We start from the raw sequence: 16,314 nt of genomic DNA, 5'->3' as shown, positions 1-16,314 counted from the left end.
TCAGACGCAGATGTGTAATTATAGTCTAATCTGTGTTATGCCTGTAATTTAGACGGACAGGCCCACGGATGAGCTACAGTAAGGAGGAGAGACAGAAATAGAGAGATAAGAGGAGGAGCAGAGAATAAAAACTTAACCATCTGAAGAGGAATGAATGTAAAACACAGAAATGCATTATAAGATCAACAGATCACTGGGATCCAGTGACATATTAGTTTAATGTTCTTTCTTACCTTATTTCTTGTTTTAAATAGTGTTATTGCTTCTTTTTCTTTCATTTTTTAAACTTCACATTGGTCTCAAATGATTTTACTGTACAGTAAATGTACTGTACTGTACATTTGTATGATCTAATCAGCTTGCCATTCATCTTTAGACAATAGCTGCACTGTATGGCTTCCACATTTTTAAATAGTTAAAGTTATTAAATACCCAACGACTATAACCCAGAACATACTACCCAGGTAACACTGCAGATATGGAATATTCTTTTGACATCTTAAGCTGAGTGACACTTTTATTACTATTATTATTTCTCTGCAACATTTACAGGTATGGACTGTCAAACAAAAAAAAGATGTGTTTGGAATCTCAGTTAGGGATGCAAACAAATTAATCGATTATCGATTAATTGTCGATAAGAAATTACTTGATTAAAATAAATTAATTGCAATTAATTGCGTTTTGAACCCGTAATTCCCCGCCAGTCCACGTGAGGGTGCGCTTGACGCCAGACGTACTTGATGCACATGCGCGAACACAAGCGAAGCAGGGCTCTGACGACAACAACAAGACAAAACGAGAAGCGGGAGCAGTGTTTCCCACACATTTACGAGACTATGGCGCACCGCCGTAGTCTAATTTCGGCCGCCATAGTCTCGATGTTCGCCCAAAATTATTTTATCAAGGCAAATGGACTTAACTAGCGGCTGTCATGATAGGCCTAAACAGGAGGGCAGCAGCGCTTATTATAATGGGAAATCCTCGCAGCTGGTTTGGCTCATCAACGTTCTGTTTTCCCCCGTCGCCTTGGCAAGGCGTCCCCCACACCGACCCCCCCTCAGCTGGCGAGTTTGACGGCGCGTATAGGCCCGTTCACATACGTCACCCCTCGCTTTCTCGCTGAATTCTACTCGCTGGCAAAAAAAACTCACTGCCGCCAGCAGCTAGTTTCAAGCGGCAACTCTCTGTGGAACTCTCTGTTGACGTCAACTGTCAATCATCTCTATTCTACATTGTGATTGGTACAGGCTTGGTACTCACTTCACTCGCATCGCAGAAAGTTAAACTGATTTTCTCTCCATCCCCACCCACATCGCATCGTCTGTCCTGGCCACATTCCGCTAGAACACATTCACATTCATTGACAGCTGTCGCTCAGAGATGGGCGAGTGGAGACGTATGTGAACGGGGTTTTAGTCAAAACCAAAACACCAAGGAAGTCTGAGGAATAGTCACCCACTTATATTAATAATAATAATAATAATAATAATAATAGTCATAGTCATAGTCATAGTTCTTGAATGCTTAAACTCCTCAACCCCATTTAGTATGTCAACATTTGGATCAGAACCAGCAGTTTGTAAGAAATTGGTCAGGAAACGATATGTCATATTTTGGTTCTCAAAATTCCCCAAATTGATGCATTAAAATGAAATTATTCAAAATATGATTTGCATTTTTCTTTATATCATAAGGAAGATAGCATTTGATGTTACGTATGCAGTAGATGGAACCTATACTGAGGGAAATTCAGCTTCCGCTTATCAATTAATCGATCATCGATCGATAAGATGAAACAACTATCGATTAATGAATAACTCGATAATTTGCATCCCTAATCTCAGTGTACCATTCGGTGCTTGCACCTGTACGCTAAAGTGACATCTCAGTTTCTGTGTTGTTGGCCTCGTGGAGCCACTCGGTTGCCTTCACATCCTACAGACACAACAGAAACATGTGACAGAGCTTAGGAAGGGGTGAGCGGTCAAAGGCCACTCTGCAACCCTGTGGACTGATTAGTGTATAGTCACAACCCACGTTCCTACTTATAGACGCACATATGCATACTGATCGCTATCTGACTTTGGAAAAAGGTGGCAAGGGTAAAGAAAAGAAAGTGATGGTGATAGACGTGGTGAGGAGGGATAGAGGGAGGAGGTAGGTGTGTTGTGAGCTGGTTTGTGTTTATAAATCATTTCATCCCCAGTGGATCTCGGTAGCTCCGATGATCCCCATCACATGACCTTAGTAAGTCACGGCTTCAATTTCCAACTCAACATTTCAAGACTCTGCATTCATCTGCTACTGATTGGGGGTTCGCACCACCACACTGCAATGTCTCTTAGTCAGAAGACCATAATCCATACAAACATAACATCGCTATCCATCTTATTGAATGCAGAATGGAAAGCAACACCGGCCGAGCCGAACATTTTTGTACTCATACAGTACACAAAGAGAATCAATTTACATGAGACGGAGAGAGGGATGAGGTGAAGTGAGGAGTGGGGGAGGAGAGAGAAACAGCTCTTAGAGAGGAAGACAATGAGGAAGACAAATGATGGGGAAAGTGTGGTGTGAAAGTGAGAGAGGCCGATGATTGAGTACAGTCGGTGGGGAGAGAATGAGAGAATGCAGGATGCAGGAAGGGAATGACAAGACGGAGAGAGGTCCTCTCTCATGGCCAGCAGATAGCTGATTGATGATGATGAGAATGGCAATGAGGAAGAACAGCCTCCTCTCCTGGAGGGAGAAGTGGGCAAGTAAAGAGAGGAAAGAAGGCGATAAGAGGGATTGGGAAGAGGTAACAGTGACAAGAATCTGCATATCGTCTTATTTATATCTGCCATAAAAAAACATGGCTCAACAGCGCTAAATGGAAGGAGGCAAAACAAACCTGTGACATAAAATGTGAGTGGAGCAGGAGAACATTTCTGCTATATCTCTTATGACTTGTCTTTTAAGATGTTTCACTATCTGATTTTCTCTTTTCCATCTTTCCAACCTCCCAACTGTTCATTTTTTCCTGAGCGCCTCGCCATCCATATCACCACTTCAAACACTCTCGGCCCCGCTCATGTATCCGTCTCATCTCTCTGTTTCTTTCTCTGTCCAGGGTAGGGTGGCCACCTGCTCCATTAATCAGACTTGGCCAGTGTGGACAGCAGAGCTCACAGAGTTCTGCCCTTCCGCCCTGCCTGCATTAGCAGGCCCTGTAAATCCTTCACAAAGACGAGGGGAGACTGATTTGGGTGTATTTTCATCATTTATGTCAGAGTCGGAGGGAAGTCGGTCCTAGTGGGGAGAGAGAGTGCTCAGACAAAGCTATAGTTGATTCTGCTTTAAAGCAAAGATTGTTCTTAAAATTCAATAAAACACATTCAGAGGCCGGTGTGCACTTTTAATTGCTGTATCCATGTCAATAAACAGGGCCCTCTCTTGTAGTTTTATCTAACTGGAAACAAATACCACAAATACTTTGGCCACTGTGTGTGAGCATGCTCTAGAATGTGAGAATTATCAGCTGGGGGTCTAGAATATATTTATCCAGATGGATTGACTTTGCACAAGAAATGTGATAACATGCATTAGTCCCCAAAGTAGCACCAAAAGTCAATCTGAGATCTTTGGTCGAAAAAAGACACATTCCCTACTCCAAGTTGCTTGATTAATCCAGGCCAAAGCCTCTCTTTTCCTCATTAGCAGATTTATGTTTTAGATGTACTGTTTTCATTTTTCTGTACCCTCATGTTTCTCTAATGTCTTATACATTTCATCACTTGACTTATCCTTGTACATAGGGCACAAGGGAGGCTGCTGAAAGTGCTGGCATACTGAATTCCTAGTTTGGATGTGTATTCCCGGGGAATCCTGTTTCCCACGACTAAACCCTATTTGTAAACTCCCGCTATGTACATTTTTATTCTGTAAGCAAAAGCAGATGGATTTTGTTATAAAATACATGTTATAATGTTCGGAAGACATTGCTAAGTTGAAAAGTTTTTGATGACAGGTGATGTTCTCTGGTTTGAGATGAATGAGAACACCTAAACTATGTTCATATGGGTCGATAGTTTCACGAAAAAATCTTTAAGCTCTTAACAGTTTCCACAGTCAGATGTGACATTGGTACAGGTGAGGGCCGGGATAATTCAAGCCTTGTAGAAGTGAGTAAACGTACGTAACCTCACGGGAAGGGAGAAGACACTTCCTACTCCATCCTCACAAGCCCATCCTCTGGGAGATTTATAATGACAGGCCCCACTTGAGCGCTCACAAAGGCTAAAGGGTGTCTTTTAGAGAAAACAGCCTCGAAGCCATACAGGTGTGTCCTCATTTTCTGTCTCCTCTCTTTTTCACTCTTTACATTAACATATATTTCCTTATCTGTCTTCAGGGTACACAGTTTTGAGCAAAGTGTGACAATTATGCCATCATTGAGTCTGGGGCAAAAGTAAAGTGCGGTGTTTTCTGATTCTGATTTCTGATATTACCATAGAAACAAAGAGAGAGAGGCCTATGGAGGTCGACACAAAGAACTGTATTTAAAGACTTTTCTTGTATTGAAAGAACTTCTGTCCCACGGAGCTTTTAGACTTTCACTGAGAATGAAACTGATCATGTTCTCTCTCCTGCTATTACCATTGTTACTCTTAATATCCTCTACCTCTTGACATTGTACTACTCTTTTTTAGAAACTGCTACAGCAAATATTCCATTTAGTGTACTTCAGACATTACTACAGCTAATGCTGTTTGCTGCTACCCCAGGGATCATTAAAGTTTAATTTATCCTGTCTTATCTTGGCAATAATTGAGTTTATGAAGAGATGGCACAAGTAATCACAGCATTATGCTTCTTAATCAAACAATTACATGACATGTTGTAGGTTGGGCTCTGATGCACACTCACACTGCACATTGAGTTGGACCTGCGCCTCCCTGCGTTTGATGTTCAGCCCGTTGTATGGAGCAGTCTGGCAGCGGTACGCCCCCATCATGTCGCGGCTGACGTTCTTTAGTCTCAAGCGGCCATCTGGGGTCTCCATCGTGGTTTTCCCCGATGGCATTAGAAGGTCCTTTTCTGCCCGTGACCAGAGAATAGGTGGGCGTGGTTTGCCATCTACCACCAGACACACCAGCTCTACGTTCCCTCCCTCTCGCGCACTGACCACCTGACCTCCCGGTGGAACCGACAGGACCGGAGGAGAGACTGCATGATTGGAAACAAACATCGGTAAATCATACTATTTTCTTTACAAAAGTTGCTTTGCAAAAAAGCCAAAGAATAATGTGATAAATTGCAGCATGTAAGTAATACATTTCAGTCCTTCCATTTTTCACCCAGACGGGTATCGCTAAGATGTGTAAAATGGAAGGACGGACACAGCCAAGCGACAGCAACACATATTTCGGCCAATCATTTTTACTGTTTTTCTATATATTGCTTTCAACTATAGGCAAGACTTGGCTAATGAGCTCTCCTGTTAAGGAATGAAGTGCTAAGATTATGGGAATGCACACCTTTCACCGTGACCGTGTTTATGAGTCATCTTGAATCATGAATTCCCAGCCTGTAATGTCACACATGCCTTGATTGACAGAAATGTCAAAGGTTGTTTTTCAGTCAGCTGTATCATGATAGACACTTAGAAACATGGAAATGAGTCTCAGTCTGACAGCGATATAAGGAAATAATAAGGAAACGGAAAACCTCACCACTGTTCTGAGAGATGTTGACATCAACACGGAGCTCCGGCACCCTGCTCCCTGGGAAGTTGGCCACACAGCTGTAGGTGGCCAAGTCTCTGAACTTCATGTCGACTATCTCCAAGCTACTGGTGCCGGGTGCCATGTCCGGGTCACTGCGCAGCAGGATCAGGCTGTCCGTGTTGAAGACGGGTGCGGCGTTCTTGTACCAGGTGTAGTTGACCTTGTCCTGCGGGGTGGCGTCAACGTGGCACGACAGCTTGAGGTCGCGACCCATCTGGATGGTCTCGCTGTCCTTGTTGGAGTCCGGTGTAATCTGGAATGTCAGGTTGCCCATCGCTGTGTGTGGTGGGGCGGGGTGAAGAAGAGAGCAGAAAGGGTTAAACGGAGGATGCCATGTCAGAATTTGTGATTTTTTCTTCTCCTAATTTAGTTAGTTCAATAGACGATTTAGGTGTAAACCATATATCAGAAAACATGATTTACTTAAATATGTATATTTGTACCTTTATTTTGAAATTTGAATATAAATAAATAATTTATATTGTAGTGAGGGTGAGGGATAAGTATAGAGTTCAAGAAAGTGGATGGGGGAGGGGCAAGATGGCTGTTACAAGCTTTAATTATGTAAACCTTCTCTTAAAAGAAATCCAGTCTGGTATGTACAGTTGACTGCAAATTCCATTTTTGCTATGTATGCGTGTGGAAAAGAATGTCCTCCTTGAGGACAAATAATAAACAATCTATCTATCTAATACAGTGCAGTAGATGTGTTTGCAACACACTGCTTGAGGCATAAGGAGGGGGCAAAAAGAAACCAAGGGGAAAAGGAAATTGAAGAAGAAAGAAAGAGAGTGAGAGGAAGAAGCAAATTGTGAAAGAGGGAGAGACAAAAGGAGCCAGATACAGAATAAAATAGCAGGGGGATAAGAAGGGGGTGGTGGTTTAGGGGGGACAAAATCAAGGACAAAGAGTAACTCTCACACTGTCACATTTAATTTTCAGTTTCAAAGGCTGTGTTTCCCCAACAGATTTCCATGTTGAATACAAAACAGCTCTCTGTTTCTCCACTAATGGGAGAGACAGGCGGTGAGGAGGAGAGGGGTGCTTGATTTAAACTCCTTTCGAGCTTGTTAACAAGATGCTTGGGTGGAGCCATGGCTATGAAGAAGTGACCATATGTTTAACATGATCCTGCAACTTTCCCTGGTTAGCGTGGAGACAATAGTGTGTGTGTGTGTGTGAGCCTCTGGCTGTGTGTGCATCCATGTGCATTTAACTGTGGTACCTGCCTACCTGCATCTCTATGGACTCACCGAAACTGTGTGTCAGTGTGTGTGTGTTTCTGTGTGTCTCATACACCAACTTGCCACCTGTTATGGTATGACGATGCGTTCAGGTCCATTAAGCTAACAGGAGAAACCCATCCAGCATACGTTCTCTGCAGTGTTAACTAACAGAAGAGACTGTCACTAATTGCCTCCACTCCAGTCTCACTAATTGAAGTGAATAAAGATGATTAAAGAGACTAAAAATAGCCGGAGGGGAGAGAGAATGGAAGGCTTCTTGTTTTAACGGCAGGGGGAATTAGAAAAAGAGCGATACTTAACCCGCCTATTCTGACAAGATTCACATCAGCTCTCTCTAATGACGGATCAACTGCTCGCGTGTCACACGTACAGTGCACACACGAACTAATAAATGAACACATTCACAATATGAGGGTCGATGAATAAAACCAGCAAGGACCGGGCTAAAGTGAGTTAACTACATACTTTTTAAGAAGAAGTAGAAGAAGATGTGATGTGTGTGTGTGTGTGTGTGTGTTACACCATCATCCACACTCTCAAAGGTAAAGGAATTATTACGAAATAGGAAGAAATTGCACACATTACAGTTTCAAAGCTTGCAGACAAAATAGGGAAGCAGCATTGTTGCTTGATGTACATAGAATTAAATGATATCAAGTTTGGACAAGCAGGGCAAAATATAATGCACACTTATAGTACATACTATCAACCTAACAACCCCCCTATCCACCAACAATCTGTCATCTGGGAACACACACACACGTGCGCGTTACTTACTCCTGACAACCAGGTTGACGTTCTTGCGAGCAGGGTTGCCAACGTTGTTGACAGCCGTGCAGTTGTAGAAGCCAGCGTCGGCCGGGCGTGACAGCCCTCAGAATCAGCGTTGGCCCTCGAACCTGAGCGCTGAGGGGGAGAGGGCTTGGGTAACGCGACCAAATCAACTTGGGAGGGGGAATCCTGCCACGACCTCACAGGTTAAGAGCACATCCTGCCCAGGATCCACCAACACCGTGTCGTTCACCGACAGCCGGATCATTGGGGGGGCTGAGGAGGGAGGGGGGGGGGGGGGGGGGGGGGGGGCACAAGGAGGAGGAGAGAGAAAGGTTTACAGGGGGGACAAATCATGTTCCCTGTGGTTACATGGCACAGAGGTTGTTTTTCTTGTGATTTGCAACTGTTGTCAAGGATTGGTTTACTGACACCTACGGATGTTGTAAACACTATTAACTGTCTCTCTGCACCTGGAATAGGCTACAAAGATTTAAATGAAGTTTCCTAGTGGAATTACAAAATGGTTACAGGGATTGGCATGTAAGTGTTGACATCTAACTATAAAGCAAGTATCTCTCTGTCTGTGTGTGCTCTGATGCACATCTGATCGACTTCATACTAGCTCATTGACTGCAGTTCACTTTTGCTGCTGGATGCTGGTTTGCTAAATCGGGGCGATACAACTGTCTATAGAGCATCGCCACTTTACTCTCGTAAAACCTTCGTAACTCTGTAAGACACACAGGCCAAGCCTGACCTCCAACCAAATCAGTCCTGTTGCAAGACAAATTTCAAAAAGGGCAGAACACAAACTACACGGTACAGTACTTGACAATTGATGAGGGAAGGAGAGAATAAAAGACAGCACTAAAGCAGGAGAGGGCAAATAGAAGATATTAATCATCTAAGAGGTTTGGAAAAAGTGACAGTGAAACCAGAACACACGCGCGCACACAGCTTAATAACTAGATAGTATCGTGCAGTGTATACTTGTCTGCATAATTACCAAATACTAGAGAGTAGAAATAAAGAAGGCTGAGGTTATTTTGATAGTTTGTATACTTATAAGACAACTTTCAAACCACCTAATAACACTGCTCAAGTGCAGTTGTCAGGATACAACAGCTCATAAATACTAGGTGTGCAAGCTCATTGTTCAGTTGCACAATTAGCCAGAGAATGTCTCAAGTTGCTGCTGTCGTGTGAAGTACTTTTTCACCGTGTTAAGGAATTATTGTGCAGGCTCAAAGTATATACTACCGTTCTAACCTGTTCGTTTGGGTCCCATTAATGTAAAATGATGCAACTAGCAAACAAGCTACCTAGTCGTTCTAAAAAAAAACATTGATCATTCCTCCAAACAAAACACAACTCAAGGTCTTGCTTAAATTGCCAGTTTCAGTGCTTTTATGAAATCGTACGATATGCAGCCCGTTTAGCGCCACAGTTTGTCACCTCTGTATCTTCATTTGGTGAAAGTGACAACCAAACAAGAGCTAGATTAAAGGTGAGTGAAATTTGGACTTCATTTGGACAGTCAGGACCAATGACTCCGATTGAGTGGATTTTTCTGTATGAGTAAGATTTATGAGAACCGTTTCTGAGTGATGCTCGTGGCCAAAAATCAGGTAGCAGATTTATTCTTCAAAGGAAGAAAACAACATGCAATCAAATTGTTTATTTTCATTATTATGTTGTATCTAGTTTTTTGAATGGCTAACATGCATTTAGAGACTTTTGCAATAATCACAACGTGTTTTCATGTTTGTCTGCGTTTAGCTGTGACAGAATTAAACGACTTCCAACAAGTGGCAGCTGGGAAGTCTGGCTTATGTAAAACCACTAAATGGTTGTTTACTGGTATACTTTGTCCATGATAATATAATATCATGATAAAATTCTAATTGTGTGTGCCGTCAAAAAACACTTTGTAAAACGAGGCTCTCAATACCACACGGTGTCATAGGCTACAGAGCATCATGATGGGCTTCCCGGCATTTTAATTGGGGTGAAACCTCTGTCTCATCTGATCAAACCGTATAGTTCAATGTAGAACTGAGCACTTTTCTAGAGCATTCAAAAATGCTTCCTATCACACAGCGAGGTGGTAATCCTATCTGCAACATTTTGTAATAGGTGTAAATGGGGTGACAGGAGGCCAACGATGAGAGAAATGAGCTTGTGACCAAAATGTCACCCGTTTAATGTTCCCTCGAGTGGCTACAAAAATGTTTTTGGTGAAGGTCTCCCACTCCCTCAGAGCAATCGACCCACACTTTCTATACTGGAGCCATTTCACTTCCCACCAGTTACTAAACACTGCTGGTGCTGCTGCTGCTGAGCACGTGTGTGTGCGTGTGTGTGCGTATGTGTGTGTGTGTGTGTGCGCGCGTGTGTGTTTGTGACACTGCCTTTATGTGCAAGTATTTGGCAGCACAAACGGAGAAAAACAACTTCACTGTATTCTTTTTAATATGTGCTCAGTCGACCTGTCTCATTGAATTATGTATGGCTTCTACAATAGGCTTCTATGTCACATGGTACGATAATGTTTGTCTTTCTATGGCCGCACTGTAAGACATCATGCAGCAGGCGATTACTTCATATTGATTAGCATATGCAGGGATAATGATGCGTTAATCTGCTAATGCTTCCAGGGTCATTTTGGAGATAAAATAAAGGCAAGTAATGAACTTGGCACTTGACCTTGTTGCATACATTGCTCCCAATTATACTGTGTATTAATTGGAAATTGGAAACATATTGAGTAGATGCATTTTACTGCTTTAAATATTTTTATTTGAGTATTTTGCAGGAGTATATTCCAGAAGGGAGCCTTTTAAATAACAAGACAGAGCAGAATCCAGGCTTTTATCGACCTGAGAGAGAGTTAATCCTCAGTGAGAGTGAGACCGACCCGGAGAACAGGAAGCAATTCATTCCTCTAATAGACTTTATGCAGTACATCCTCTCATCTAATCTCTTTTTTAACAGATTGCAATCGCCATAATGAAAGAGGTGCATGGAGGCCCAACAAACTAGTTTTCTGACGCATGTGTCCGCTAACATGAGAACGAACACACACGCAGACACAGAGGGGCTCTTACATGGAAGGCAAACACGTGCATGCAAAGAACACGCACTAATGGGACATCTCTTTAGCTAACCTCACTAGTGATGGCACTCAAGCTGACAAGACATTTTACTGGTGTAACAACTGCAATCGGCACATAAATAGCACTGTCCACTTCCATTGTGTCAAATCACAATGCTAGGAAAGTAAAGCCCTGTAGGCCTGGAGAGCTTTCCAAGCATTCAACGACCCTCTGAGGAAACTGTCTGTTTGTTGAATACAGTTACAGTAAAATAGAGTATAAGGACAGCTGGGAATATATTAAAGCCCTGTATGTTGTCAAAACTGATTATACTGGCATTTTAGGGTGCTATAATCAAAACGAGCATGTATGCCCTCCCATGTGTTTCTCCTCTGAGTGCACTTCCTACATGAATTTAAAGGTAGGGCTGGGTATCGCCACTGATTTCCTGAATCAATTCGATTCCGATTCACAAGGTCCAGATTCGATTTAATCTCAGATTTGAAACGATTCAGTAAGGGATATTTCAGTTACAATACCAATTTTGATTGGATATGAAATAAGATTCTCATAGAACTAATGCTGTAAATTGTACAAGAAACCCTCTTACCTGTGCATTATTAAAAATATTAATGTTTACAATTGACCCCAAAGCAGTAACATGAGTGTACTTTTTATCAAACATGATAAAATGGCCAGATCTCGTTGCGCAAAGAACCAAAGGCTGGCCATGCAAGTCTAACGGTGAGACTTCACGCATCCATGGGAAAAGGCATGTATATAAAGGAGACAAAAATAAGAGAGAACACCTTATGTGAAGCAAGGGGCAAGGAACTGAAGATTTGAGAATTATAGCTTCAATTTCCTGGGAATGCGTGGGTGACAGTAACGGTGGGATCAGCCAGCGCTCTTCCCAAAGTAATGGGATTTATGTGCAGCACAGCGGTTTACAACCAGGTAACAAATGCCTCCCTCTGCCACACTCACACTCTCCCGCTGCCTCTCTCGCCTCCCCTCTCTGTCAGTTTGTCACCTCTGTATCTTCAATATCGGTATTTTTACCTTTTTACCTCGCCTTGTCTCTACCCAGTTCTCATTCTTTCTGCGTTTTTTTTTTTTTTTGTCCACTGCATTCTCTCCCGCTGCCATGCCGCCGCTTTCGGATTTGCATGATTTGATGAATCCATGATGTAAAAGGTGGGTTAGGAATCAGCTTGAAATAAAAGTTGAAGGGTTTAGATGGAGGTGAATACTGACAAGTGCTGTGTGTTTGTGTCGTAGCCAAGAACAGTGTCACCTTTACGTCAGTCAAAACTAAGGTGAGGTTGGTCGACAAGCAACCAAAAGTTTTCCGTTGATCCCTGGTGTCAACTGGAGGAAATGTTCAGAGTTGGGGTTTAAAAAAACATTTTTAAACCTCTATAAAGACAAAATAGCCCGAAGCAAGGTAAGGAGATGAAACCCAGATTATTTTAAGTGCACTGCACTGCACCCAAACCCACATTCTGACCTTCAGGTATTATATTTATTTAGGAATGACATGTAGTTTATGTAATCATAAACGGCAAGTCATATTTAGGAATGACTAGTTCAAGATTATAGAAACAATCATAGTTCATAACCTTAACAGAAACAGAAAGTTGGAAACAGAGACAATAAGCCAGATATAGATATGTCACAGAATAAATCACAAGCATTAATAACTGATTATATGACAGATCAAGATGTCTACCGTGAAGAAGCCATGTGAAAACCGAGAAACGAATGCCTTTGAAAAACAATATTCTTGACTTGGAGGGAAGAAAGTGTGTCTGTGTTGATGTCTTTCCTCTTTATACTCTTAAAACTGAGCCACCAGCAGGGCTGTCTGTGTTTACATCCATATTGGATGTGTCTTTGAGTGTAAGCACTTATGTTTGTGTATCTGGAAAAGTGATATGCATATGCACATATGAGCTATCCTTAACCAACTACTGTAGCAACGACTGGAGCTGAAAATAAACACCACAACAGTGCGAAAGAAACTAGAGACCTGCATGATCATGCATTTACAGACACACAAATACCAATAACAGTTTAATTAATACACTAAATGCATTTTTAAATTGTCAGTTGGAGGGCTTTTTATCAGAAATTCAGATTCAGATTGTGACCAGAATGTTGCCAATTTGAATCTCAACACCGCAATTGTTAGCTAACATTTTGTACATTTTGTTTTGAGTGTGTCTAATGCTATGAGAGTGAGGCGAGCGCTGCTGAAAACAGGCCGCATGCACGCAAAATGTGTTGAAACTGAAAGCTCAATTGAAGAGGGCACGGAACAGACACTCCGTGACTCTTAAAGCCCTTTGCACTAAATTCTCCCAAAAATGATCAAAGGGGGGGCTTAATCTACATCCATAAAAACTATATGTTTGTTAGCAGATAAACAAATCAAAAATATAAACACAAAGTAAGTAAACAGCTTTAAACATAAATGCTTTAAGATTATGCTAAATGTGTCTTTTTCTTGTCTCTCTTACTTTCCATCCTGATGCTCTCAGATGGTCTCTCTCTTCCACTCGACCGCTCCCAGACGTGGATTAAAGCCCCATATAAAACTGACTGCCCTCTGCAGTGCAATGTCCCGTCACAGAGCTTTACAGTACTAAGGGTTATTGCAGATTGCCCATCGATCCTCAACTTTTCAAGGGGGGAATTCATACACGTAGGATTTGTCACCTATTGATCTCATCATATGTATCGCGCCCTTGTCATATTATTGCGAAGGCATATTGTAACAAGAGTTACAGTAATCAATAAAAGACTGAATCAACTCCTCCCATTGTTTGGATTTACAGTTCGCTCAGAGGTTGTCAACAGCTTTAAATCATACTCTGTGTGTGTGCGTGTGTGTGTGTGTGCGTTGTTCGTCCAACACAGATGGTGTCTTCTGGGTCTGAAAAGTGAATTATTTCAAATGGCCATCACTGGGCGACTCTTCTGGTGGTAAACTGTAGTCACTTTTCACTTGATTTATTAACTCAGTAAATAGTTTATGGTCTCAATAGATTCAAGTCTTCTTCAATAAAGTAAGAATCATGTTCATTTAGTAAATGATGGTCCCGCTTAGAGAAAAATAGATGACAAAGGGCGTGCTTCAGGGCGGGGCCACCTTGTGATTGACAGGTTATTGCCACGGTGTATTTATTTCCTCATGTACATTTGCCTGCCCTTTTTCAAACCAGCAATATGTGAGAAAATCCACATTCGTTACATCCCTCCACATGTCCCGGCCTTGTTCCCTTACCCTCCACCCGTGTGCTACACCACTTTAAATAACATGACGGGCTCCGGAGCATCAGCCCCGTGTTCCTTTTTTTTACAGGAGGAAGGGGAAAGAAGGATTTGGCTGCTGTCAGCAGTTACTGGAGGGCAGAAGCCCCATACTCAAATCCCAGGCTGGGATTATGATATAAAAATCAATCAATCCCCTTGTCCCGGCGCGGTGAATCAGCGATGACGGCGTGACCTAGTTGGATGAATCTAATCTAAGCAGTGACTGACGCCACAAGGACAAACAGGGAGCTCACTGGGGAATAACAAAATACACTCATTAGATAAATATTAAAGAGGATAAAAAACAAAGCAGCAACTCACTGTTTGTTTTCCTCTTATACAATCTCTCTTTACCACATGCCCTTCTGTCTATCTCTCGCCCACTCTTTGCCCTGCGTGAGTCTATTTCATTAACTCTGCTCTCTATTTGTAATTCCCCCCCCCCCCATCTGTCACTCTTGTCATTTCAGATCCGAGTTGTGATTTTTTGAGATAACATCATTATCTTTACACTTGGTGTTATTTGCCTTCCATAACTGGATTGATTTATAAACTATGACGTTATTTCCACTTTGTCTATGCATTTTTTTTATATTGTCTCTGATTTTTGTGGCTTTAATGTGTTCTCACACCAGAGCTGCCATGGAAAGGTGCAGCAAGTGAGCCACGACTGTATGATAATGCGGCAAAATGTGGCTAAGCTAAAATTTGGGAATAAGTTAACTTCTGGCAGCCAGAAAACCCCCGAGCCAATCATGACACAGAACCCTTCGACACTTGTGACATGTTGACCTATGTTGCAAAGCATTTCCTCCAGTCTGACAACACATCAACATGCCTTCCGGCCACAGGGAAATGTAATTATTGTGGCGAGCTGCACCGCTACTTGCTGTGTTTCTGTAAAAGTGAAATGTGACAATTTGTTTTAGCTGAGACGCAATAGAGAAACACAGAAAACAACACCTTGTATTTTCCTGAAATGCAGCTTCCTTCCTTCCTTCATATTCTACTCAATCCGTTCATCCTATTAGTTACACACTAAGTCAGACACGCTTCCTTCTTTTTTCTTAATCTCTCTCTCTCTCTCTCTCTCTCTCTCTCTCTCTCTCTCTCTCTCTCTCACACACACACACACACACACACACACACACACACACACACACACTATGTTTTCCGTCACTCTATGAGGTCACACATGTGTGTGTGTGTGTGTGTGTGTGTGTGTGTGTGTGTGTGTATGCATGTGTGTGTGTTGACTGAGCCGTGGAGATACAATTGATCTCAGTCACAGGAGTCCAAGAGGGGAGGGCAGTGAAGAACACCTCTCACACAGAGTGAGAACATTAAGACTTGTTTGTTTTTCCTTCCAGTTGATTTTCACCAACACTTCTGTGACTGTTCAACAAAAGCCTTCATCACATAGGACACGTTACAGCTAATGCATTCGTCTGAGGGATTATGAGCGGCCTTTGAGCAGGCCGGTGTATTCTTTCAAAAGCCAACCATGTGTTCAAATAAACCAGAACCATAGTTAGACCATCTAGATAAGGACTTTAAGCTTTTTGCTCTTATTGACAGCGAGCCTCATTCACCTGAGGCTGCTTCATGAGCATCACTCCGTTTTCCACAGCATTTCAGCAAGCCGTGTCCATCTGTCATCTCCTGTGTGATTCCCTCTCACTCCTTCATTTCCTCCTCTGTCTCTATCTGTTTGTGACCACTGCTTTCTAGTATTCAATCTTTCACAGAGATGCCAGACTCTGTTTCCTCCTCTTAACTCTATCACAGAGGTTTTTTTTTTATCTTCCCCACCTTCAGCTCACTTTAGATGACTCCTGAGAACATTTATCTCTTATCTGAAAGAGGCCTTATTGCTCAATTGATAACCTCTCCTTCAGAGCAAGTAAAAGGAAAAGCAAAAAGTCACAGAGAAACGTAGCAAACAAGAAATCTCTGTCTCTTTAGTCTTGAGTGTGTAATGAAACATTTATGCATTTGGAAGGATTATGTCTTTTCTATTTTTGTTTTCTTATATATTTCTTCTTATATACGCTCTGTTTGATATAAATGAGAGACCAAACTTTTAATTACAGCTCATAATGAAGA

The 16,314-nt window shown here is 42.1% G+C and overlaps 1 protein-coding gene across 1 annotated transcript in view; it reads right to left on the bottom strand.

Annotated features, from left to right (window-relative positions):
- mdga1 (MAM domain containing glycosylphosphatidylinositol anchor 1) overlaps positions 1 to 16,314 on the bottom strand; it is a 184,151-nt gene that overhangs the window by 53,035 nt on the left and 114,802 nt on the right. The window contains 5 exon segments of the mRNA XM_084006809.1: positions 4,915 to 5,214; positions 5,721 to 6,050; positions 7,799 to 7,883; positions 7,885 to 7,979; positions 7,982 to 8,068. Of these exon segments, the coding sequence (XP_083862935.1) occupies positions 4,915 to 5,214; positions 5,721 to 6,050; positions 7,799 to 7,883; positions 7,885 to 7,979; positions 7,982 to 8,068 (897 nt within the window).

The sequence above is a fragment of the Eutrigla gurnardus genome (genome assembly GCF_963514095.1).
Source record: "Eutrigla gurnardus genome assembly, chromosome: 1".
NCBI lineage: Eukaryota > Metazoa > Chordata > Actinopteri > Perciformes > Triglidae > Eutrigla > Eutrigla gurnardus.
Note: the sequence above shows the minus strand (reverse complement) of the source record. Positions and strands in the feature narration are given on the sequence as shown.